Here is a 27,952-nt window from a genome sequence, read left to right on the forward strand (position 1 = left end):
AATAACTTATAACCATTGCTCTTTTTTTGAGGGGGGGATTCCAGTAATACCCATTGCCTCAAAAGATGGTGCACGCAGGCAGCAGATGGATATTTGGGCATCCACGTTGTGCTGCTGTCCATGCGCTCAAGTCTGCCTTACAGAGTTTTGGTGTAAGCCTTATGTGCACTATATTGCATAACTGCTTTCAGGGTGTGCATGCTGTGCCGTAAATGTAGGAAAGGGGATTTGTTTGAAGAGAGGAAAAACAAAACAACAAACCCTAGGTGTTCTATAGAAACGTCATTAAAAAATAAGAGGTTTTGTTTGTTTCCTGCTATTTTGCTTTCAGATGTAAATTAGTCTTTTGCTTCAGCTAAATCCAGGGAACAGGTTGAGGCTGAGGTTGCTGACAAAGCCCAGGTGAGGGCAGGTGGAGGCACTGGCAGTGTTGACAGTACTGGGGAGCTCTCCCAGCTTGACCAGCAGTACCTATAGCTGTACATACAGCCGAGGAGGATGAAGGCTCTATGACCTGTCACACGGTCCTGCTGCCTGTAACCCCTGGATGGATGGAAACTCAGGGAAGTGTTAAATGAGGCACCACCACTGCAGGGTGGGTTTCTCTGCCATTCCCTCATCTCTCATGTAGGACCAGTGCACGGTGCTTGAGGTGGAAGCAGGGAAGGGGGTAGACACCCCAAAAAGAGGGGTCATGGGGCAGCAGCTTAGGGGGACAGGGGCAGGAGTTGGGGCAGCCTCATGCTCACACAAGGTGAGACACTTGCACGAACAGCGTGCCAGGGACACCAGGCCTCCTGCTGCTGCCTGCTGGCCAGGGGCAGTGCTTGGGTCTCTTGGCCCCTTGCCTCATCTGCTGCCAGATGCTCAGGATGGATCAGTTTGTCTGCAGCAACCGTTGGTTGCACTTCAGTCTAGGCTTTGGCTTTTTATGTGCTCTTTGGAGAGGGGTTTCCTGGCTTTCCTCTATTTGGCAGCACTTGTGTGACCACAGAAGCTCCTCTAGACCAGCAGGCAGCCTGGGATGGCCTTTTTAGAATGGAGTCAGCAGTACAGCTGCGGGGAAAAAGAAACACCAAGGCAGTTCATGTGTTCATCATTTTCCCTCCAGTTCCTTCTGTGCTCTTGAAAGCAGGATCCTTGTGCACATTAATATTAAAAATAGCTCAGCCTGGGGATATGAAGGTCCAAGGGAACAGCAGAAGCATTAAGTCTCTCTCCAAGTAACTCTTGCCCTGCCCTTCCCTAAGCTGTATGAGGAGAAACCTCTGCTGGGACCCAGCCTAAGCAGCACTGATCTGAATTAATTCAGAATCCACTTTAAAAGAGGTGGATGTGCACCCACTAGGTATTAGATAAAACAGCAATTTCCTGTGGCAGGCTGGTCTTGCACAGAAAATGCTTTTTCAAGGTTAGATGAGGTCTTCCCTAGAAAACAGAGGTGGTTAAAGGGCTGTAGGCTCGAGAGGGTTGGAGCTTGTCTCATAAAAGTTTTGATTTCACACCCTGACTTAATTCCCCAAAACACTGCTTCCCTTTGCTTTATTTCTGCATTCCCTAGGAAGAGTGGGGGAGAAACCACAGCTTTGCAATTCAGAATTGGCTCAGGACCAGGGAAGACGAGGTCAGCAGCCTCTTCCCCAAGAGCCTGTGCTGTGTGCAGGCCAGCGGGCTCAGTCCTGCTGCCGGTCACCAGCGCTCCCCTTCCGCAGGCTGCAGCCCGAGGCCCTGGGGCTTTCATACACGGGCTGATCGCTTTGTGGGCCCAGGAGAACAATTCCCATAACGCTGCAGTGTCTAGAAGATGAACCCAAAGTCAGCAATGACATTTCTGGGATGGTTGAAGAGGTCCCAAGAGCTCTATATATTAAAAGGGAATTCGGCACATTCAGGAACATAAAGGTAAACAAGACCAACTGAAATGTTGCTTTTTGGAACATTGAGCACTAAATGAGGCAACAGCAGCAGTGCCCGTGTCCCCGCCGCGCTTACAGCAGTGCACAGAGCGTGAAGCCAAACCTGCGCACAGAAGCTGGTCAGAGTAATATGCAGTACTGGCACAGGAACCCACGGGCTGCCAGGACATCCTTTGTGAGTTCAGCTGGAGCCAATTTTCATCAGTAACGGGGTTTGGAAAGGATAAAAGGCAGATGTGCTCAGATTGCTTTGTGCTAGCTTCCTTAGTCAGATAAATTTTGGAGTGTGACAAAAAAAATCAGAAATAAGCTAATTACATTTTTTCAATATTAAATCTTTATTATATACAAAAATATTTTGTTGGGAATTAACAGGATTTCACAATTTGTACATTAACATGTTTATGTTTGGCTGTGTTTATTGTGAAAATATTAGCTGTGAAAAAGACAATGGGAGTTTTAGAAAACACGTCACCATTTAAAAATGTCCTACGTATTAGCTGACCTTATCAGTGTGAAGTCATAATGCTAACAAGTCCAAAGGCCTAGGCCTGTGCTACAGTATTGTATTCAAACAATAGTTAGGTACTAAATCATCTTGAGGTTTACATTAGAAAGTTTAGCTAATAGTTGAGATTTATTTTTTTTTTATAGGATGTTTTCAGCTAAAGAAACAGTATTTTCTTTACAGGAGAGCAGTTTTAAAAGTTTTACAAATGTCAAATCCAGTTTAATTTACTATGCTGTGGAAGAAAAAACAAAACCAAAACCAAAAAACCCATGAGAGATTCCAATAGGCAAAACCAGTTGTGAGAACAAGCAAGGTAAGGAAATACATGGTGACAGACTTTTAATGCACATTTAAATCCAAACACTTAACCAAGATGTTACAGTTCTTGGCCCAGTGTGGGGTGGGAGGGCGGCAAACTTAATTTTACTTTAAAAGCTAAGGAAGCAGCCACCCTTGTTACAGCACGGGACACAGCTCCTACACACCAGCACTGTATGATGAGGGACTGCAGGAAGGAATGCTCAACATGCATTCAAAGGGGGAAAAATAGAATACATTTCAGTTATTTTCATATATAATTGTGTACAAGATCTAACCCAACAAAAAAAATCAGTCAAAAAATATTTTCCTGGCAGCCAACGATTCTGCTGGCACCTCCAGAACTGTACAAAACAGTGTCACTCGTTTTGCTCTATGGTGTGGATCGTATAAGAGGTCCAGTACAGGAGAATGAAAAGGATAAATGGGAGAAAGTGTTTCCAGGACCACTGTAACTGTGTCAGCCCTGCAGGCTGGTCAGTAAGTTCCACCTCCAACCAGTGCCTTGGCAGCAATGGGAACTCCATTCCCAACTAGCATGAGAAAGGGCTAAAAACACAGAACAAAATTCACATTTACTCTAAGTTTAACTTATTCTATAAGATATAAATATCACTGAGAACCTGCTGAAAACAAAATCCTGTCTGGAAGCTGCTTAACAGCCTTCACCAAGCTAGAGTTCGTTTTAAGCCTGTACAGGTAAATTCCAGCTGCAGTACCAGCAAAGGAACTGGGAATTCCACAGTTTAATGTGACAGTTTGTGTACCAGTCTCCCACTAGAGAATTCAGGTAAATTAGCGGATAGAGTCTGAATTACTTCACAGAATCACAGAATGTTAGGAATTGGAAGGGACCTTGAAAGGTATTCTAGTCCAATCCCCCTGCTGGTACTTACCCCCAAGTTTTATTTTTTTATAGATGTGTGTGTGTGTGTGTGTGTGTGCAAGCACATGAGCACACTTTTAATCTGTTTGTAATCCAAAGCTGCCTCTCAAAACTGGTTATTTTACATATGTTTTCCTTTTTTCCTTGGGACTGAAAACAATAAGTTATACCATTCTTAAATACTGATATTTATATTGACCACTATTTCCTCTACAAGACATAAGTGGAGATTTAAAAACACATGAAAACAAAGAAGGGTAGGACAAAAAAAGAAACCCAGAAAAAAAAAAACCCAAACAAACCAACAACTGGGCCAGGACTTCACCACCTTCAGTATTGGCAGTTCCCAAGTTCCCATCACAAGCCAATGAAAGTGCCTTCACCCACAGCAACCCCCTCAATGGCCCTGGCGGGGTTTGGTGTGGGGAGGGACAGCTGGAGGGGTATTTAAGGCAAGAGGTGTAGCAAACTACACGTTTGTATCCAATAAGAACTACCTAGACATCAATAAATTGATCTCAACACATTTGCAAAAGTATTATGAAGTTTGGCAAAAACAATTTGGTGCTTTAACTCTTCAGAACTGGGGCGAGGCAGGAAACCCTAGCTAAGCAAGCAGTCCATACACAGCTGCGTGACGGATGCCACAGCCTCCACCTGCGGTTGGTTTTAAAGCTGTACCTACAGGCACAATGAGTGATGGGGATCTACTGCAGCAGACACTGCAGATGTGGTAAGAAACAGCATCTGCCTCAGCATTCCGGCAGAACGAAGAAGCAGGATCAATGAAGCCTGGATGGGAAACGAAGGAATGGGTGAAGAAAGTCTGAATTTGTGTTCACAATAATAGTTTGTGTAACGAGAGGTAATAACCCACATCTCCTGCTTTCTGCTTGGTTGTTCTCCACTGGTCCTTACTTAGGAAAAGCTTGGCTCCAAAGGGTGCCTGTAGCCAGGAATTTTGTGTGTTTCAAAAATAAAAATTTCCTATTCCTTACCTGAATCACCCTCTTCAAAACAAACAAAAAACAGATGAGTGCCTGAACACTGAGCTGCAGGCAATTTGTACAGCAAGTCATTCAGGTATGATTTTAGAAGATGCAGTGAGTTAGAATTGTAGAGAAGACTGGGGAAAAAAAGTGCCATGTTCTGAGCTATCCAAGATGTGGCAGCTATAAACACAAATTCAAAAGTGATGAGCTGATCTGCCATCCTGCTCCACAAAGCTTTGTGCAGCTAAATACACAGAGCTGCACTCATCTGAGAATGCAGCACAAGTTCAGGGTACTGCACTGGTTATAAATTCAATTTCCCTTGCCTACATTGGTTTCTCTGTTCCAATGTTACATTTCCAGAATATTTTGAAAGACCTTTATCAATGTACGCAGGATAACACCTCCCATTGTAACTATCCCACTAAACTTTGACTGCATCTTGCCACATGATGTGGGACCTAAAGCAGACCTGCTAGCGTAACATTTAGAAACAGCAAAGTAATCATTGGGTACATATGCACCAAAGTATTTACATTGAAGTTGAGAGTGGTGCACACTTAAGGGAATTTTTGGTGCATTTGAGGAAATACTTTATGGGTCTTGGAATACTGACCGTACTTTTATGTATAACTTTTCATTCACACGGCAACTACAGTATTTCTTCTGTGAGTCTCTATATGTACAGAATTTTACAGCACCTCATGCACTGTCCAAAACAGCTAGAAATTACAGATAAATATAGAATTTTTAGATTGAAATATCTGTATATTTAGAAAAATATACATTAGTAAACACAATAAACCAGGTAGAGAAGTGTACCAGTTCTAAAGTCTCACATGCAGGTACATTTTGGGATTAAGTCATGGTAGCTTAGTAATGTGATAGCAGACGTGAGCATTTTTTTTGTTTTACCATCCACATACATACATATACATAGACAACTATTTGATAATTTACTTTTCTAAACTACTTAAATATTTATCTTGTGATACATACCACATATCTTAAACATTTAGCAGCATCTTCACCTCGCTCAGACACACCTATTGTTATCATTAACAGTCAACGTAATAAGTTTTCCTGTTAGTATCTGCAAAATGAATGTTTAGTACAGAATGAAATACATGAAATCCTAGTTATTTTAACCCCCCCAAAATACTTCAAACAGCAGTTATATAAATATTCTCACTTGCTTAAAAATAATTGCCTTCCATCGTGACTTTGTCCCCTAACTGCACGATATACAGGTGTCTCTCTAACATCTGATCTACCCTACCTTGACAGGTAGAGACTATCACCACTGTGTACATGACTGAAGTGGCACCAGCACTCTAAGAACCTCCAAGAATGTTCTTTTTTGAAAAAAGTAACTCATTCCCATTCCAGTCATCCTACCAGGTAGTGACAAAGCAGAATGAAAATCAGCTTTTGCTAAAAAACAAAACAAAACCAAACCCTCCACCCCAAAACCGAACCACTCCCTCTCCCCACTTCAACATTACATACCTCCCAATCTCAGCTCTCAATTTTCAAGATTTAATGAATAGATGCAAGGAGTGTGGTGTTTGGTTTGGTTTGATTTTGTGGGTTTTTTTTCCTTGCAACCTGCATATGGACATGCAATTAAAACCTGCAGACACTTGGATACGATCTTTGCGTGCAACCTAAGCAAGCCATCTTCTCTTATTGCTTCAGAATTGTACTTCTCACTGGCATCTACATTACCACCACCACCAATCAGCCGTGAGGCTCCACCGTGCTCACTGCTTGATTTAAAACCACTACATAAACCTGTAGTGAACGCTTTAGGCTTTAGCAAGTACACGGCTATTCAGAGATTGCTGACTAGGGAGGCTCTTTTGACAGGATTAGTATTCTCTCTGGGATGGAAACAGAAGGAGAGGTTTTCCTGACTAAACCTTGGTGCCCATGTTCTGTGTTTCACTTGGTTAAATAAATTTATGGGAAAAAAAAAAAAAAGATGAAAGTGATATTTGCAATATAAAGTACTATGGTGTGGAAACTGAAGGATCTTCTCATTCCATTCATTAGGGAAGAGTGAGCTCAGCCCACTTTTGGCATCACAAATAGAGTATTTTCTAACTCATAACGAAAAGGCATCGTATCTGTCTAGATAGCACATCTTATTTACAGCATATGTAGGTGTCCTGTTACACAGTACACAAACACAGTTTAGTCACGTTCAGCATATAGTGCCAATAGCAAACCAATAAACAGCCAAGCAGTGGCTCTGCTATCACTGCTGCTAAATACAACCCTCCATCCATTTCTTAAAGCAGCCTCTGAGCAACAGGATCACAGAACATGTCTCCTGGGAAAGGAAAAGAGAAGCCTCATGCTGGTGCCACAGTTAAAAGCTCTGCCAAACTTCAAACAAAACCAGAGGAAATAAATACATCCTAAAAAGTATAATAATTAAACAAAGTAGTGGTACAAATTTCCCTTAAAGAACTTCATGTTCCCTCTAAAAGACTGAAGTCTCAGTATTAATAGCCACAAGGGCTAGCTGCGCTGTACACAGTTCTGACGTTTTCCACATACACTGCAATCTCAAGCCCCCCCACCCCTTTTCTCACACAACAACCAGCTTCACAGGCTTTGTAAAAATCATCTGTAGTATACTGATGTTTTTAGGGTTTTTTGTGACTTACACTTTTCCTATACTGCATCAGCTCCATTTTTCTTTTCCTTGTGCACATAAAAGTCTTTAAGAGCTTCAGGAAGCGATACTGTTTTACAGTGTCTAAGCCTCTTCTCCTTCAGATATAGTTCTGGGGAAGTTGCCTTTCGACAGCATCCCATGCCACACTTTCGTGTTGAAAAAGAATGCAGAAGCCAGGTGCCTGTCACCAGATGGAAGAATTTAAACAAATAGATGACTTCAGTTTAGACACCTAACCTGGTCAGTGATGGCGAATGTTACTATATACAACAGCTGACATTGCAATTTAAAATATGGTCACAAGAGCTTGTCTTAGTGACAAGCTGTATTTTGTTCTCCTTAAGCAGAAATTTACATCAGCATAAGTTTTGATCAATGAATTTGAAGCTAATAGGAATTTTATCAATGAGCCTACTGAGGGGAGAACTGTTACTGAACAAAAGGAAATACATTGTAAAACAAAAAGGTATAAATAACATTGCTTTTTAGCAGTAAGCGTCCAATTCACTGCTATGTAATGGAAAGCACAATTAAAAACAATGTAACAAAAGCACAGAAATTCCATTACATCACACTGAGAAAAATACAGAAATACAGCAGTTAATCACACACAAATATTCAAGAATATAGAACCCAGCTAGATCTCACAGGAAATTAAGCCACAGATCACTACACAAATATCAAACAATGACCTAAGAACCTAAGAAAAGAAAATGCCCTTTCTTTTTTTTTTTTTTATAAGCAATGTGTTTTCACAAGTGTGAATAAATACTCCTAAACATTAAGCGTCACTCAACAAGGCTCCACATTACCAGGTTCTCTCTCAGGCTACTTCACCGTTATTCAAATTGCACTGAATTACCTTGGTACAAGCTTTCTAACATCAGTACTTCAACCATAAGGAGCTAACAGGTTGGCTCCAAGAACAGCCTAATAAGCAGCTTGCAAGGTATTGCTTTATGTTATTTTAAGAGACACTTCTAAGGGAACCTACACAACAGTTGTCTAAATTAAAGAGACATCAAGAATTTGTGAAACATGGAGAATGCACCAACATTAAGCCAAAAGAAGCTAAAGCAATAGAGCTGTGTGTTTGGCTGCTGCTTTTAATACTTAAAATTCTGCTCCCATGAAATTATTATTTTGTTAAGGAAGAAAAAAAATAAAAAAAAAAATTAGTGTTCTTTCCTAATAAGAGCTATAGACTTTTTACCAGTTAAACACTGACATTAACAAGTTTTACAAAATTGTTTCAAGTATCCTTTTTTTAATCACAGTGAAAATGTAAGACTAAGATGTAAATGTTGAAGTGAATGACTGCAAGTTTCTTAGATGAAAAAGGCAAAGGTACTAAATCAAAACATATAAAAATGCTTAAACGCATTTCCTTCATGTGATATGAATAGAAAGGTTATCTGTAAAAAGTTAGAAAAATTAAAATAAATTACATATTTAAGTACACTTTCCCTTCAACATTTTTATAAAAATTCAGAATAGTGTACTTTTGAATATACAGAGTAAAAATGCACAGGTGCCGTAGGTTATCGTCAGTATCTACATAACGTCACATTAGTGTATTTGCTGCTGTTGATTTTATTTGTTACTTCAGCTCCTCTTGTGGACTCTCAGTACACCCAGCTAATTGGGACCCACTGTGGTTCCAGCCTCAGCCTCTCGATCGCAGTCTGTAGCTTCTCAAAGGCCTTGTCTAGGTTGTCGTTTACAATGGTCAGATCAAAATAGTGGTTGTACGCTCTCTGGATCCGAGCACTTTCATCCACTGTTTTTTTCAAATCAGTGTCCTGAGAGAGAGATTTCAAAGATTACTAAGAACATAAGACTTGGCAAATCCTTCAAAATAGCATCTATTAAAAAAAATAATTAAAGTTTTGATTTATAGTAAATTCATACAGAACTTAAGCTAAAATGCATGAAAGGGCTGAATTAGCTGTGCCAATAATGTTAAATATGGCAACCAAATGTTTGCAAATCTTGCAGTTTTTAAGAAAGTCAATAGAAGCACATGAACTTGGGCCAGTATGCACAACAAGCAGTTAATAATTTTCTATGTGCAACTGATGATCCAATCAGAATCAAATTAAATGCGTTAGGAAAGACCGAGTAAATAAGTTACATAAATATATTTGTGCCCTTTTTTATTTCCACAGAAAGCACCAAAAAATCCAAGAAATTAAAGTAGCATGTAATTAAAGACAATGAAAGTTGCATTTCTAGTAGAATAGAGCTCTAGGATACCTTATTGCTTTTTAAGGCTACATTCAGCCTTGCTCACCTGACATCAGTTCCTCATTTGTGAACTACTGCTGCATTATTTTAGGTCTGACATGAGCCACAAACTATGCAGAAAATTTCTATTCTTGCATTATGAAGCCTTCATGAAGTACTGCCATCCCTCTCTACTTTTGCACAAAAGCAATTTTTTGGTAAGCAGTTGTGAGATTTGTCCCCTTGACAATATTTATTTAAATATTTTCAAGTCCTGATACAGTTGTAAATACAAAAGCCAAAACGAAAAAGTAAGTTTGTGAATAGCCTTTCCTTCATAGTAAATGAAGGAGACAAGCAAATGTAGCACCAGAAGAATCAGAATTTTTGCAATGACTTAGGATACTAGAAATGATATAGAGGGACACATGAGCAAGCAGAACATAATCCTTTAAATGACATTCGGTTTTTATTTGTTCAGGAGGTTCAAGAACATGAAACAGGAAATCATACTCTATATGTATGTCCACAGATAGGATTTAGAGTCTGTAAAGATATATAGATGTATTTTTTTTAATGTAATTATCCTCTTTATTATTCATAGGGACATGTAAAACAAAGGCAAGGATATCCCTTAGGGCAGGGGCGTCAAACTCATTTTCACTGTGGGCCACATCAGCCTCGCAGTTGCTTTCAAAGCCTGAATGTAATTTTAGGACAGTATAAATATAACATCTCCTACATTTATACATTCGACCCTTTGAAGGCAACCACGAGGCCGATGTGGCCCCAGGTGAAAATGAGTTTGACACCCCTGCCTTATGGAATCAAGTATTAGGAAGTGTGGGAAATTATTTTTATACTTGTCTGAACAGTTTTAACCTTGTCTTCTCGTATACACATCACAAAATGCAGAGTTCATTTGGGGCAGGGATGAGAAAAGGCAGAGCACCCACAAAGACTCTAGAATCTGTAATAACCAGGATCCATGACTAGGACTGGATGGTCTCTCATGTGGTTGAGAGAATGAGATCTCACAGGTTTGCAAAAAAACCAAAAACCAAAACATATTAATTTAGTGGAAATTAACCCACCCCCCATTTTACTGCCCCATCAGCATTCTACAAGACATTGCTACTATCTAAGAAGGAATATTATGGTGAGTTCTCAGCAAGCCACGGCTTTTCCCAGGCAGGGAAGCTGTACTGCTGAACACTGAGGATGGTGATCTTAACTGCTAAGTTTGGCTTTTGTCCTGCAGCTGGGAAAGAGAATATTTATCATTTGCTGCTCTGGAGGAAGCATGTCTCTGTTCCCTCTGCTACACACTGTGTCCTGGAAAAGGATTGAATATCTAATGAATAAAATGTGCCACTGTGCTTTACACAACAAATCCAAGGAACTTAAGGGGAAAAGGAGCTATTCAACACTTCTTCTGGCAGCTCCCAGCCATTCACAGTGCACCATGTGCTGCTGCAGCAGCAGAAACACGGTCCAGCTGCATTCTGTTGTTGGTGGGATTTGGGTTTTGTTGATTTGTTTTGTTTGTTTTTCTTTTTGCGCAGGCTGCAATATCTTTCCTAAGGATTACAGATTCCATTTTGAAAGCACACCTACATTATAAGACAAACTTGAACAAAAGTCTTTGGGAGGAGTGACGGGGAAAGAGAAGGAAAGACATTTACATAAACAAACAATTCCCACTATCAAATATCTACCATTTGCTGCAAATAATCAAGTGACACTTACCAAAGAACACATTACAAGTAATTTTTGTAATCAAACACTTCTCTATAAGAGGTCTATTTTTGAGAAAGAAGCAATCTGTCTTATACATACTATTTGATTAACCTCTACTAAGTAATCAGCAAAAGTCTTGCCTAACTTTTCTTAGAGATATTATTTTCAAAATAAATTGAATCTACAATTAAAGATTAAAAAAAAATCCAAGAACATCCTGTTCAAAGCAAGCTTAAATATGAAATAATCTGCTTACAGTGAGAAGTTTGGTTGTAATTCCAGCATCTACCACAGCCTTGTGCATGGCACGCAAAGTCTCCAACTCTGGAGCAGCAATAAACACTACGTAGGGCATGAATTCTGAAGTCCTCAATATTTTCAGGGCCTAGAAGCAAAGAAAAAGAAAAAAAAACCTCTAAGTTTGAGAATGACTCACTGCATTTCCCCATTACTTACAGGGCACTGCAAAACCAGTCTGTTACAGTGGGCAGAAATGCGTAAGAGAAGATTCTAATTTCTATTTTAGAAACTCCTACACTGCCTTTTGAAATGCTCAACATAATTTCTTCTTTGGCTAAAAAGATTATTTACTACTCTGCAAAACTCCTAAGATTTTTTTTCCATCTTTCTAACTCAGTCCAATCAACTGCCACAAATGCAAGAATCCAGCTGGATCTTGTAATCTTTAAACCAGATATACCTGTGGATTCACGTCCAAGATGCAGGTCCTTCCTGTCTGAACAACTTCTAGGATGGAATCAATTTTGGTGCCATAAAGATTTCCTTCATATTCTCCATGTTCTAAGTATCTGCCGGCTTTAATATCCATCTCCATTTCAGCTCGTGACACAAATCTGTATGCTTGCCCATCCTTTTCATCATCCCTTGGTTTTCGTGAAGTAACTAAAGAAAATATTTCAAATATAAATTGAATGTTTTCTTTTTGTATTTCAAATACAAATGTGAGACGGGAATGCCTGTTATGTTACTGAGAGTATAATACGCATCAATATACAATTATAATTGTTCCATATACATTTTAATTAATTATTCTAGAGTAAGTTTCAAAACTGACACTTTATTTCTATTCATCCTATACGTTGCTTACCCACCCATTTGCTTATTTCCTTTGTCTTACTCCTTCATACTGGATACAATACTCATTCATATCATCTTTTCAATTATTCACTTCGTAAAATAATTATTTAAGTGACTTGGAAATCAAATGGAAATTGAACTCTCAAATGCCAAACGTACTTCTGAAAATCATGGAGTACACATCAAAATCTGTCCCGCCTATACAACTTTTATACTCTGACAAAATTACTCCTATCCTGAATCACTGGGATAAACATCAGGTATCTTCCAGATAATCAGACTTGAAGTATGATACTATGATAAGAATACTGACAACTTACATGGCACTGTAGTTCCAAATCTAGTAGGATTCAGTACTATAAACCTGTTTTTCAAACTTCTTCGCCCCACTCCTTGGGCCCCAATTAAGACCAGTGTCTTCCTCTGAAAAGGAGGCATTTTGGCTACTTCCTCATAGATCTGGATTTCATGACGATCAAATTCTACATTGAGAAATGTACAAAAAATAGTTAAAACACAGTCAGTAGTGTAATAAAAAAATAGACAACCCTACTATAGATTAGCAGACCACATGTGAATATAAATACTATGTAAAGGGCTGATACAATCTTTCTTCCTTTGAATTGGTAAGGGAATAAAACAGTTGCCCCTGCATGTACAGCACAAGATCACAGTATTACCTGTACTTCCAATGAGAAAATTCAAAATTGATCAGAATGGGAAAACTGTGATTAACAAATCAGTGAGTTTTCACAGAATCACAGAATGGTTGAGGTTGGAAGGGACCTCTGCAAGTCATCTGGTCCAACACCCCTGCTCAAGCAGGGCCACCTGGAGATGGTTGTTCAAGACCATGTGTAGATGGCTGTTAAATATCTTCAAGGATGGAGACTCTACAACCTCTCTGGGCAATCTGTGCCAGTACTCAAGTGACTCTTACAGTGGAAAAATCATTTCTTGATGTTCAGACAGAACCTCCTGTGTTGTTGCCTCTGGTCCTGTCACTAGGCTCCTCTGAAAAGAGCCTGCCTCCATCATCTTTGCACCTTCCCTTCAAATTTTTGGACACATGGATGAGACCCCTCCTGAGCCTTCTCTTCTGCAGGCTGAACAGTTCCACATGTCTCAGCCTGTCCTCATAGGAGGGACGCTCCAGTTCCTACATCATCTCTCTATGTCTGTATCTCCCTTGCACTGAGGAGGAGCCCAGTACACCCGAGGTGTGGCTTCACCAGCGCAGAGTAGAGGAAAAGGATCACATCCCTCAACCTGCTGACAACAAAGCCTTCACTTTTTCCTCTTTTAACACAAAATCCTTCTCTGACTTCCATGTACCGAAGGATGTACTCAGCACCACTGTATCTTCACTGGTCACTATTGCTTTTGAACCACAAAAATGATCTGATCTATCAAATTTATAATCAAATATTTTACTGCAAATCTTTCAGCTTTGGATACACTAGACTCTGCAAGTTTGGAAGCCCAGAGAACTTTCATTCATGTTAAGAGATACCTGCATTTCTCGTAGTGAGATACATCATCTTTTTCTTTTTTTTGCTGCTTATTGTTCCACAGAAAGGACCTAGAAATAAAAATTGAGACAAACTCATCACTTTTGTTAAATGTGTTTTTCTGAATCTTATTTACATGAACACACGCAAGTTTAGATTAATTACATTTACAAGGATTATTTCAGAGTTTTACGTATTCTAGGGCAGGAGATCACATCTATTTTCATCCACATGAAATAGTATAAGAAGAACTGAACACAACATAGAGAAAAAATTATTTTTTCTAGAAAGCTTTGTAAAAAGCAGCAGAAAAATCCATGAAACACGATTAATTTATTAACAGCGCATACTATAAAAACATAATTAAAAAAAAAAAGACAGCTAATTCTCATGCTTTTGCCACCTCATTTAGCTTTTCATCAGTAGGTGGACAAACTGATTCATGTATCTATGAAAACTAAAGATATACTTTAGCCTTTGTCCTTCACACAAAGCCAAAACATAATAACTAGCATTTCACAATATTCTGTGTATTTTCATACAGCAGTTTTCTAGTATTTATGAAGGCAGCAAAAGTAAAACAAATGGAGTCAGAGCAAAATCTATTCCTGAAATTCATTAAATCTCACCTGAGTTGTCCCAGTCCCTCCTAACAAAGGCCTTTCTCTTCTCTTCCAGGAACTGGCTTGGAATAAGACCTGCACTTCCCCCTTCTTTGACATGACTAGCCTGGAAAGAAGGAAAAAAAAAGAAAGAAAAAATTCGCAGGTAACTTGTGAGAAGCATTTTTCTCATTGACATAGTATTGAGTGATTTTCACACTGCCAGAGTTTCTCAGTGGTGAGTATTGGTATATTTACTACTGAGACTTGGAAATTCAAACTCACACGTGGATATTAAAATTCTTTCTTACAGTAACAGTGTCTCGCCATTGAGTATTTAAACTTAAATAAAACAGATAGAAGTTTCATTACTGGTTCTCTTTAAGTTAGTACAGTCTTATAGCCATGAACTTCTGACATCAAAATCCTAAATGGAATTCTATGGCTTCAGACACTTAACTCTCAGTGACAAAGCCCAAGACTTTCTGGTACACAGTACACTTATTTTGTATTCTTGAGCTGCTCCAGACAGGTTCCAGCACAGCTTATTAACTGTCATTTCACAAACAGTGAAAGCCATTTACACATGCTTAATCGTGCCTTCAAGCTTTTTGCACTAAGTAACTACAGATTTAAAAATCTCAGTGAGTTAAGTATTCCTGGTAATCAAAGTTCAGCTAAGATTCTCTATAAAATAATTTCATGGCAAGCTCAATTCTCAGCAAGCTTAACACAGACAAACACAGTTACGAACTACTACACTTTTCTTCCCATAACTGGTTGGCCTGTCTCTTGCTCACACGAACCGCTTCCTCTTCAGCTTATATGCTTTTACTTATGCCCGAGTCCAGCTTCTCTAGAAAGCACCAGGCAAAACTAACTTTGTTTTCCCCATGACATGATCTGCACAGCAATGCTTGCAACACTCTATGCCAGTTTAATGCATTTTATTTTTGCCACTGATCGAGTGTTTTAAGATTTACTTCTCCTGGACTCCAACAAGTTACAAGCTGGAGATTTTGAAAAGCAATGCAGAAGGCAGCATGTAAGCTAAATGTCAAACTGTTCCGGAGTTTTGGATTGTCTAACTTCTGAAACTAATTAACTTGGCAGTAACAAATTTTCTGCCTTCCCTCATTCTTTTTATTCTCTTTCTTTCTGTTATTACCATCACTGACAAGCAACAGAATTCAGCAACAGTTGTTGATGTATATTCAAATATTTTTGTTGCTTTTAAAGAAATCATATATATATATTGCTCTCAAGTAACATTTGGCTTACTGCTGCTTGTTATCTAGCAAAGAGTGAGTCTTTTAGAGGTAGAAAGGGAAATCAATAATGCTCAACTCTGCCTAGATTTCCACTGCCACTTGCAATTTTTAGTATCTCATTTGAGAAAAGTGTCTCAAAGGTTCACTCATCTCACTTTCAAGGGCACTGATGATGTTTAATATAGTGTATAGTGTCTTGGAAAAAATAAAAATAGCATAAGCACTAGATTACATTTCTACTGAAGGACTGAAGGTAGAAATACAACCTTAAAGCAGGATGAACTGTTAATATGTGAACTAGTGCCAAACACTTTGATTATGAACATGCATGGTACAGCTCACAGACACTGACCATCACTGTGGAAATAAAAGATACAGCTTCTCCAAGTAGCTATTCTCACCCCTCTTCAAATCCACAGGGTTAATTTCCCTCTCATTCCTCAACTCTGAGCACTTGGGAAGGGATCCACTTCTTCCACAGTCGCCGTCAGGGAAGGCTTACCACAATTAACATAGTTAACCTAAGACTTTCTGCTAGAAATTGTCCACTTAACTGATTTTGGAGTGTCTAGGCTTACAATACAAGAACAAAGACAAGCAAAGAATAGTAACAGCAAAACAGGCATTACATATACAGTTTATAACATTCAATTTTTTCTAGCATTTCAATTGTTAATATTCTTGATATTAGCTTGAAATTGGATTGCAGTGTAAATATATATATATATATATATATAAAAATAATCTACTTCCATTTAACAGCAGATATAACTTAGAGTTTATTTTTAAGGCAACTAGTGAAACTTTTCATTCTTTTAGTTTAATCTTTTTACCAACCTGCCACCAATTTGGATCTTCCCGGTTTACAATCTGAAGAATTTCTCCTTTAGAAAATTTCAAACCTGCTTCTTTGCATGGGATGAGGTTGTCATTATATGGATTATAATCAAAATGACACTTCACAAAAACCTGAAATGTGTAAAAATTTACAAAGCTTAAACACTATAAAATACATCTTTACTAATTCATCTGTCAAACTAAATACTGTCTTTACCTACAGCATAAAAAGTTTGATATGATCAAAGTTGCATTTGGCAAATAAAATATAACCTATGGAAAAAAAAAAAAAAAAGCATATACTAACTGAGAGAGTAGAAATAATCAGCAGTGTAAACCTCAGTTGAAGGAGCCTCATGATAAAATTAAAAAGCCAACTGTTCTATTAGGACGACATATTATAAAACACTCATTTCTACATTTCAGCATATATAATGGAGTATTCCTACTCTAATAACATAAAAATGTGAGAAAAATTCTCAGAATGTAAGCCTTGTCTTCAAGCCTGGTGGAATCTTAATAAGTAATTTTTCCATTAACTCAGTGTTTTAAAACAAATAAGATATGTGCCTGCTTAAGACTCAAATTTGTTGCAGGGGAAGAAACCGTGAGTTGCACCAGTAGATTGGAAATATCTTTGACTTTTTTCTTCCAGGTTGGGGAGCAGAGGAAACAGTGGACATGCCTCCAATACAGCACATTCCCCCAGCATCTACTCAATGTAATCATAGTCTTTTACAGTCATGGGCACTAGGACATGAAAAGTGTCTTACAAGATGTTTCAAATGCACTGATTTAGAGCAACAAGTTGCTTCTGCAGTGGAGAAATCAACAGCCTACAGCAACAACAAAAGGACAAGGAATAGCCACCATCCAAGTTCCTACTTAAGTCAACGAGTTCAAGCTCATCTGTTTAATTCAATATGTTTCTGAATTCTATCAAACAAATTACTTGGACACTGATCATGTTATAAACACATGCAGTTCACTGTAGTTTAGTGTGACCATGGCTAGGTCATCTGAGGTCACTGAACGTCAAAGAAAGATTCTTGGAAGTACACAAACAATTCTCAATCTTAGCTACTAATTAGAATTTTTTAAGCAGATATACTAGGCGTGGTATTAATCTACTGAATACACCCATTTCCAAAATGTACTTAAAGGTGAATACAGGTATCCACATTTCAGCCTTTGTGCTAGCATTAAACACACAAAATCATCAAAATATATTTAATCCAAAATCTTAAAATAATCTTATGCAATAGAGTACCAAGTAGTAGTTCTTTTGAAAGAATTGCTAGAAATGTGCTACTGACCTGCTGCGGAATAACAGTGTCTCTGTAGCTGGGGAGAATCTTCAGAGTGACACTGCCACTAATATTTTTCAGCAGTTCCTGCAGTTCTTTTGGATTGTTTCCAACCTCATGGCCATTCACCTCTTTAATAATGTCACCTACGTGCAGAAGACCTTGTCGATCTATCATTCCGCCATGAAGAATTCGTGCTATTACCAGATCATTGTTCTCAACTCTAAACGTAACACCCTGAAAGAGGTATGTGAAACCTAGTTCACCATTATTTGAATTTCAATTTCATTTTACTATTATCTCAAGCAAAAATATACAGCTATGGGTTATTCTATCTACCCCAAAGAAAAGAGCCAGTAATAGCTACTACAGTGTAAGAGTTCCTAATACACAGATAAGTGTCAGGTGACACAAAAGTGCTTTCAGACAAGGTTTTCATACAACCGAACAATGACAGTATTGTTCTTGATTGCATGCAATCCTGTCATTTTGTATAAGGGCCAAACAGATGTTGTCTTAAGTTGGTTATGCTAGCAAGTCATTCAGCCTAGTGACTGTCTATTCAATAGCTCACAATTTCTTAAAGAGAACATGATGGAGAACATGTAAATTATCTTATTTCAACCTCTCAATACTGATCCTATCATCCATTAAATTACACAACATAATAATGGAAATAATTAAAATGTAATGCACAAAATAGGGCATGCACAAATGTTTTCACTCACACATTAAAGACACACTCATCTTCAAATGCTTACCAGTGGTTCTCCTGCTCTTTTGTGAATTCCAAGTATACGAATAGCATCTACTGGAACAATCTGGTTGTTCACTGTAGAATTATTGACTTCTGGGCTAGAAGGAGGGGAATCGTAACATTTTGAAGCCACAATATCATGTGCTTCTAAGAGGGACTGCAAAAGAACAGAAAGATCCTTTTTCAAACCATGAAATAACCATCAGCAAAAGGATTTAGTTCTGAATAACCACTGAATCTGCCCTTTTGAGGCCAGATCATAAAACCCTTACTTCACATGGAATGGAACAAAAATTGACATATAAGTAGTCACATGGCCTGATAAGCCCACTGTCTTGGCAAATGTGCTCTCTTTTGTAAATACAAATGCTGCTTCTTAAGGATATATAGGAGAAATGTAATTAATTTGGGTGGAATATATGATCTTGCAGAGAAGATGGAAAAAGGAGTGCCTAAAATAGTATTTCACCTAATGAGACACTATCTGAGCAAATGATTAAAGTAAACGAACCCACAGCAACAAAAAAAACCCAAAGACAACTCATCATTAGAGACTTGTGTTTAATGAAATAAAATTTTCCTCCACAGTAATTTAGATAATTACAGGTATGCAGGCATTTCTAGGAACCTGCAGAATGAGTGATTTCTGCTTGCATAAAGACAAGGCAAAATTCTAGTACCAAATGAATCCAAGTTGACAGAATTCACTTTCTGTAAGACAAGAGCTCAGATTTCATAGTTAATGGTGTTTTCACTAGTCCATGTAAATAAATACAAAGCAAAAGGAGGTGATCCAAATAAATATTATCATATTTGGAAGACAAGGCAATTTAGACTTGATTTTCTCATAAAATATACTTTAAGATTTAAAGAAAGGATTTATAAGACAATACATACAGGCAAAACAAGATTAAACTTGTGAAATCAGACAATGGAGACTTTCTATCTTGAAAAGGGACAGCCTACAGCCACCATATACGGTAGTTCAACATAAAGCATCCTGTAGCGCAGAGAATCTCACTGACAGATACGAGAAAAGAAGCATGTAGAGATGCCCACTAGGCCTCAAACAACATAGCTTTGTTTCAAACCTGATGAGATACGATCTTAAGTCAGATCACTGGCTGATGTCAAGTAAGTAGCTAAAGAGCAGACACCAAAAACAAGACATCATGGGGACTATGACTGATAGTGACATGCACATGCTAGAGGGAGATGGCAAACTACTAGAAAGCAGAGCAGGTGAGCAGGCAACATTTACCACTTTGCTATTCAGTCTGCTCCATCCTTCTGTAAGCCACCTCTAACCTAAAAGTTGTGCAACCATATTAGTTTAGTGCTAAACTCAACACGCAAGCCCTCAAAGTGTCACAAACGTGAACAGTCATTTTAATCTGCCCACTACACAATGACCTTGCTGATATTTCAATTTCATGCTAGAAGGAAGTACTAATTCATCAATTTTGCCCCTGCCACTAAGACGGTGAAGACAGCTGCTTATTGTGGCTGCTCTGATACTGTGGACAGAAACCAAATCAAATTAAATAGGAAAAAACAATCAACTATTTAAATCAAACAGCTGTCAGATGGTAGCAATTTCTAATTCTTCATTATCCAAGATACATCCAATCCAGAAACCAGGAGAACAGATCTCTGTTTGCCAATGTTTGCAAGCAACATTTTTGGATTTTTCTACTTTTCCAAGATGAAAAAAACCTAGCATCAACTATACACGTTTTAACACATTGACACTGACAAACCAGGTAGATACACCCCTATGGTCCAACAGAACAATTAAATTACAAATTGGGGGCTGAAATTTGGGGTAATACAAAAGAGCAGAATAACACTACAGTCTTGCATTTAGAACTCCTAACACTTCAGGTCTCAGAAATACTTCAAATATTTTTGTTCCTCTTTTATGCACTAAATATGTGCTACTCTTCTCTCATAACACTGTTTTAAATGTTAGAACTTAATAAATTGATTACAGGCCCCTAATATACATGTGAAAAAGAAGACACTTCTAAAGGCTGTTCTGGAAAAGCGAGGAAATCGATATCTTAGAGAAATTGGGGGGGCTGCTAAGAAGGCATGAATATGTAGGGAAAATAACTCTCTAAATTAAGATCTCTCTAGAAGGCATTTAAGATCACTTTTCTAAAAAAAAACATTTTTAAGGTATGATTAGCCATTACAAAGCTAACTATTAGAAGAAAATATTAACTGCTTTTCAGATTAAGTATTTTATTGCCAGAAGACTCCTCTATTTAGGAGGAACAACTTGCATAACTCTTGAAAAGGTGAAAGTAACTGAACAAGTTCTTCCATAAGCAGCAGAAGCCATTCTTCTGCATGTTTAATCACTCTAACAGTACGGTACTTTCAACTTCCCTCAAGGCAACATCTTATCACTCTTGTATTCTGCCCTCCAGCCACTGTTAGGCAAGACTTGCTAGAGCCTTTCCTATGCATTGCATGTGCCACCTGGCACTTCATAGAATAGCTTGGGTTGGAAGGGACCTTCAAAGCTCATCTACTCCAAGCCCCCTGCAATGAGCACAGACACCTTCAACTAGGTTAGGTTGCTCAGAACCCTGTCCAGCCTGGCCTTGAATCTCTCCAGATATGGGGCATCTACCACCTCTCTGGGCAACCTGTGCCAGTGTTTCACCACCTCATTGTAAAAAATTTCTTCCTCATGGCTAGCCTGAATCTCCCCTCCTTTAGTTTAAAACCATCACCACTTGTCCTATCACAACATATGTCTGTACAGCAGAGGGTTTGTACCCAGAGAGGTGGGTCATGCTCTGGCAAATCTGCCACGTTCTAAGTTCCCCACACAGACAAAGGTGCCCACTATGGGGGGTGCTGGAAGGTTGAGCAGCATTTTCTAGCTTCAGTACATACTGGCCTGATGGTCAGCCATCAATGCTGTGAAACTCATATGAACTCAGTATCTTCCACACTTGGACTTCTGAAAAGTTTAGTTGAAGGGGGTAACAAGTGGAAGAAAAAAAAAAAAAAAGACAGGAATGAAGGTAGAAAAGAGAAAAAGGAGGCAGGCAGTCAAACACAGCAGTACAACCACACAGGCAGCTGTACTCCAGAGGCCAATCCCCAATGTATCTTCTGTAAAAATGTGTAAAAGAAACCGAGTAATTCAGTATTTTCACCACTAAATGATACATTCCATTAAGCTATTGCACTGAAGACTTGTATACCACATCTGATACTTGTATGCCGAGGCAGGTTACAACTGTAAGATGATGCTCTGATAAAGTGGCACCATTCATTTGTAAAATACAGAATCAGCCTCTAAAACAGTTATATAATAGTGTCCATTAAACTTTAAAAGAGCCAAGTCAAGGTGGCTTGTTTACGCATTTACTGAATTGGAGAAAGGATGCAGATCACATTTTCTATAATTAAAAATTACATTGTATTTTTCCTTTCTTCCTTACAGGCCCCTTCTTGCAGAATTTGGAATATGCTTCCTTGCACCAAATGATGAAGAAAAGACAGCACTTATTTCTTGAGTATTTAGTTTATTTTCTGTTTCCTTTTCAGAGAGAAAGACATACAGCCTCCCTGAGCCTTAGAAAGCCTATTGCAGCCACATTTTGGTCTGCAAATTTTCCTAAATGCTATTCCAGAGTGGTGATAACTATGACATCAGTTAAATAAAAACACTTAATCAAAATAATACTACTTTGGCTTTAGTTGTCTTTGTTGCCTGCCTCCAGATGCGGAATGGAAGCACAAAATTAAGGACAGAAAAGTACACCCCAATTTTAGGCTTGAAAATTGAATCACCTCAGATCTACCTTTTAAAAGTAAGTATCTAGTTGCTTTTTGCCTGCACACAGCAACCAAAACTGCTCATTGTTTCTTTAAATAACACTGAAGCCCTCACAAGAGGCACTTAGAAAACAACAACAAAAAAAAATAAAGCTGCTTCAGGCTTCTTTTTTTTTTTTTTTTTTTTTTAAATTAACTCTAATTCTGACAGAGTGAATGATAGGCTAGTTCTCCAGGGCTGCATTTAGCTACCTTAACAATCAACCAGTCTTTTCTCTTTCTTTTGTACCTATTTTTTTCTGTAACATCCAGGTTTTGCAGCAAATGAAGTAGGGAGCTCTAGAAATAGCTTATTTCTCTTACATACCCGTGACCCAGTCAACAGTTTAGCAAAAGAGGCAGCATGCAATCTTGTTCATAGTATGCAATAATCATGACATGAATTTTTAAACTGGGTGCCAAGGAAGAGTCAAAGTGCAAACCAGTAAGTCTGATGTTGATACCAAACAAATTAGAAGTAGTTTCCATAAAAAAACCCCCAGAATGATGGGACAATACAGATCATGGGAAAGCATCAAGATGCTTTAATAAACCGAAGTCATGCTTCTCAAATCTAGTTAAGTTCCTTGAAAGAGTCACCAAGCATGACAGTGAGGCAGTTTTAGTTGATAATATAGATTCCCAAAAGGGCCTTTGAAAGACTCCTTTATCAAAGTCTTTCAAAGAAACAAAGCTACTATAGGATAAGCAGTAAGGCTCTCAAGCAATCAAAAATATTGGTTAAAAAACTGAAAAAGTTGGGCCAGGAATTTATTAGTTTTCACAATTAATGTCACCAGGGGATTTCCCACAGGCATCTAGGCTTGGTTCTGTACCTGCCAATATGCTGACATGTCAGATAAGTCATCTAGGCAATGGGGCTGAGAAGTGAAATTACAGTGTGTGCTGATGCCAATAAACTAGTTGAGGAATAAAACAACTGACAGTAACCTGCAGGAGCACCTCATAAGCAACAGAGTGAGAACAAGGCAAATGAAATTCAACACTGACTTCAAAGGAAAACACGATCCCAATCTAACATTAGCTAACAGACTCAGAACTGGTATCTCAGATGTAAACAGTACAAAACCAAACCAAACCAACAACCCACCTCTACATCTACTGAGCCTAGAGGTACCTCTTCTTTACTGAGAGGGCAGTCAAACACTGCAACAGGCTTCCTAAAGAGGTGGTTGATGCTCCATGTCTCTCAGTGTTTAACAGGCGTTTGGACAATGCCCTTAATAATATGCTTTAACTTCTGGCCAGTCCTGAAACGGTCAGGCAGTTGAACCCGATGATCATTGTAGGTCCCTTCCAACTGAACTATTCTATTCACCAGCTGTTAAAAAGGCAAACCAAATACTAGGAATTTTTAGGCAATCAGTAGGAGATGCAGTGGAAATTATGACCCCACTTCATAAGTCCATGCTGCTGTGAATGACTCTGGGAAGCTGTATACAGCTGTACACAGCTTTGCTTCCCTTTGAGACAGATACACATAGACTATGAGGTCTTTCAAATCACAAGTAACATAGAAAAACTGACTAAGAAAAACTGTTTAGTCTCAAGGGGGCAGCAAGGGGATATTAAGTGAATTTGACAGGTGACAGTCTCAAAACATCATAGTCTCCACTCTGCTGCGGGATGTTGTGAGAGCCAGGTTTTCACATGGATTCAGAAAAACAACTGAGCAGCCTGACAGAAGGGAACATCATCACAGGTGGATTATGATACTTCTCACTCAGACATCTGAACACCAAATAATCAAATCCTCAGAAAACATTTTTGAAGGTATCACTTGTTGGCTTGTCCTAGCCTACAGTCCTCACTAGATGCCTACCGATGGGAACAGGGAAGGAAAACAGAAGAGATATTTGTTAAATGGACCTTTAATGTACAATTAGGAAGCACTAACAGAAGATCATAGCAAAACTACAAGTTAACATAGCATATATGCAATTTCAAGTCTGTTCTTTGTAAATCAAATAACAATAAATGTACAAGAAACAGTGTAAATATTGGCATTTTTGTTCACCTGCTACTTTGGAACTTTTAAATTAAATCTGTAAGCTGCTTAAGCCTGAACTTATGGGGTAACTGATACCAGAATCATGTGCCTCTCTAAATATGAGCACTGAATAGGAATGGATACTGGGTTTATCTTATTATTGGCTGTTCACCCTAATTAAAATTCATATTTGATCTCAGTCTCCTATAGCCACTTCCAGTCTCCACCACAAAGATTCTTTTCTCAGCCTCTGGTCTTTGCCATCTCTCTCCAGAGGTCATTGCTGCAGCACCTGTCAGAGTCAGTCTACTCCAGCACTTAAGTCCTCTTAATCTTTGATTCATACTCTTTGATTCGTCAGCTTTAGTTTCTGTGTCTAACATGATGGATCTTTGTCAGGTCTGTCACTGCACTAGTTGGCTCCTAATTCTAATGTTTTTGCATTGTAACTACAAATTCCTCCAAACTCATCCTCTTCTTCTCCAGTACCATTTTCTGCTAAGGGATCAAAGACTGATTTGCAGGTTTATTGACAAGGAAGTCTCCAAATCATAGTCTTTCATTCCTTAGTTATGATGCCCTTCTGGACAAATAAGAGCAAAAGGGAGGCAAACATACCACTCTTAGAAGAGGCAGAGGAACTGTCAGCACTCAGAATGGCTACTACCTCAAAAACTGAGCTCCTAAAGGGTTCCCTCTTCCAACAGGCCATAACATAGTTTGACAGCATTTCCAGTGTTTATCTATGTTAAACAGTAATGCACCTCACTGCTGTGCTTGTATAATATATAACTGAAAATTTAGGGGGGAAAAGAAAAAAAAAGTGTGTTTAAACTCACATACCCCAAAAATTTCTATGGCCCTATACATGTCTGCCAAAAATGCACATTCATACTGTGCAAAAGGTTTGCTTATGTTCTTCACAGGATACCTATAGCTAAGTATTAAAGTCACCAGAAGCCTGCCTACAAAGTCCAGAATCTGCCATAGACTTACAAACCCTAATCTTCAAGGGTCAGTACAGAAGCTGGCCATAGAATGGCAGCTATGGAAAAACATCTGCTTTTGACAAGTGTATATCAAAACTTAATTTATGTTAAGCAGAGCAATAGTGAGAAGGATGCATGTTCTCAACTTAACCTGCAGAGCAGATCATATAGAAGAAGCACATTCATCACTCTGCAAACTGTACGTATTACACCTGAGTACGAACACCAACAGCTGAACCAAAATGCAGAATGGTCAGTACCAGGAATGGAGACCACCTAGAAATGCTAAAGATGAAGCCTTTAAGGAATTGCTATGGAAACTCCAGTCATATAGTAAATGTTTGTCCAAGATTTATAACAGAAACTCCAGTGGATTTTAATACAATGAGTGAAGATATTCTTGAGGTGATATCAAAGAATAAAATCATGCTCATTCTTAGCTTCACATGGTTTCTACTTTACCTTTCATTTGGAGTAAAGTCCTACATTTTAAAGTTTGCCACAGTTCAGTTTTTGTTTCATTATTATTCCTACATCCATCTGTGGACACTGATACAGTAAGTTGGTAATACACGGTAAAAAGGTGGCACCTGAAAATGAGGCTCCTTCAGTATTCCAACCAATTCTGCAATATTTTCATCTTTATTTACTAAGGGACTGATGTCTTCAAGAATTTCATTCACCAACTCCAGGTTGTTGTCACTGACAGCCTCAAGTTTAGAATCTTCTAGTCGCTCATGAGCCTATAAGATTAAATAAATGAGAATATATTATAAATAAGTTTCAAGTAGTTCCAATTTATAAACCTTTTAAATAATTTATTGGTGCAACCTTAAGCAGGAAAGCCAGAAAAATTACATAGAGTATAACCTGTATATTTTATCTTTATAACTGCTGAAGGATTTTGCATGCTTAACTACGTGACCCAGCATACTTTATAAGCAGCACTTGTCAGAGGTATTCATATGTCCTCATTTCCTACAACATCTATGCTGTATACACCAAACAGTCCTCTCTGAACAGAATAGCACATCAGACCTTTCCTGTTTCAGAACCTAGTGCAAGTACACCTTCTATAAGAAGGACAAAAAAGGAAATATGCGATGTGCTCAGAAAAAAAATAAAGTCTGCAAGGGAAGCATCTACCCTTGGCTCCTCCCATTCAAACACCTTCAAAACAGAAAATTCTAAAGGAAAATCTGCACAAGAAAAGGAAATGCTAAAGAAAAGTCTGCGGCAAAGACTGCTAACAGTATCCTGGGCTGTATTAAGAAGACTGTTGCCAGAAGGCTGACCTCTACTCAGCATTGGTGAAGTGACATCTGGAGCACTGTGTCCAGTTTTGGACATACTGAAGGGAGTCCAGTGAAGGGTCAGGAAGATGATGAAGGGACTGGAGCACTTCACATTTGAGGAAAGGCTGAGAGAGACGCGACTGTTCAGCCTCGAGAAGAGAAGGTTCAGGAAGGGATCTCATCTGTATGAATACCTGAAGGGATGGTGCAAAAGACAATGGAGCCAGCCTATTTTCAGTGGTGTCCAGTGACAGGACAGGAGGCAATGGGCACAAATTGAAACATGGGAGGTTCCCTCTGTGCATCAGGAAACACTTTTTCCACTGTGTTGGAAGCCATCTGTATGTGGTCCTGAGCAACCACCTCCAGGTGATCTTGCTTGAGCAGAAGCTTAGACTAGATGCCCTCCAAAGGTCCCTTGCAACCTCAACCATTCTGTGATTTCATTATAACTTTTTATCTCTTTCTAGAGCTATTGCTGCAGACATAATACTTTCCTAAGCACTGCAGATACTTAAAGTCACTGAAAGGTAGGAGCTTTCAGCTACAAAAGAAACACCTCATAAATCCAAATGCTTCACTGATTTATTACAGGTAGTGCTGTATCATAAAATACAGGAATACAAGGAGTCCAAAAATAACTAATTCTCAACGCACTCAATTAAGAGTTATTTACAACACCATAGCAACTACAAGTTTTAAAAAAAGAACAATTGCTTTGTCATGTAAAAACACAACAAATAACAGATATATTTGGCAGTCATCTATATATATTTCCAATATATATATAATTCGAAGGTATGCACACACATTCCACTTTCTTATTAGTGCTTTAAAACAGATGTTAAAATAAAATTTTCTAAAACTTTTTTTTCCTGAAATAATCTGAATATTAAATTCTACTTCATATCTATAAAATGGTATTTCTGCAAGGCTGATGACCAAACATTGGGAAGACTAACTTAACAGAGAAAGACATTTCAAACATTCCCCAACACCAACATGCACAAACCAAATGACCACGTTTATAAAGTCATAGGAAGCCTGTCACCTACACACATTCTCCTTACTAAGGGAATGCTACTTTGTATAATACATACAATAAACAATACCCTTCTTTTAAAGTTTACTACTTTTACAGCAAGTAAAAACACAAATC

The 27,952-nt window shown here is 38.5% G+C and overlaps 1 protein-coding gene across 9 annotated transcripts in view; it reads right to left on the bottom strand.

The window, feature by feature from the left end:
• Positions 1-3,259: 3,259 nt before the first annotated feature.
• Positions 3,260-27,952, bottom strand: part of PALS2 (protein associated with LIN7 2, MAGUK p55 family member) — a 62,353-nt gene continuing 37,660 nt past the window's right edge. For 4 of the 9 annotated variants that reach the window (XM_082046816.1, XM_082046817.1, XM_082046815.1 and 1 more), the window contains 11 exons: positions 26,089-26,241; positions 18,663-18,815; positions 17,911-18,138; positions 16,595-16,726; positions 14,514-14,613; positions 13,887-13,955; positions 12,694-12,855; positions 11,976-12,178; positions 11,532-11,660; positions 8,963-9,111; positions 3,260-7,490 (listed from right to left, as the gene is read on the bottom strand). In XM_082046816.1, the coding sequence (XP_081902942.1) occupies positions 7,391-7,490; positions 8,963-9,111; positions 11,532-11,660; positions 11,976-12,178; positions 12,694-12,855; positions 13,887-13,955; positions 14,514-14,613; positions 16,595-16,726; positions 17,911-18,138; positions 18,663-18,815; positions 26,089-26,241 (1,578 nt within the window). In that variant the 3' untranslated portion in view covers positions 3,260-7,390. Of the gene's footprint in view, positions 9,112-11,531; positions 11,661-11,975; positions 12,179-12,693; positions 12,856-13,886; positions 13,956-14,513; positions 14,614-16,594; positions 16,727-17,910; positions 18,139-18,662; positions 18,816-26,088; positions 26,242-27,952 lie in introns of all 9 variants that reach the window. The other 5 variants (XR_014183463.1, XR_014183464.1, XR_014183465.1 and 2 more) reach the window with 5 other exon arrangements.

This window comes from Streptopelia decaocto, assembly GCF_964273445.1.
Source record: "Streptopelia decaocto genome assembly, chromosome: 2".
Lineage (NCBI taxonomy): Eukaryota > Metazoa > Chordata > Aves > Columbiformes > Columbidae > Streptopelia > Streptopelia decaocto.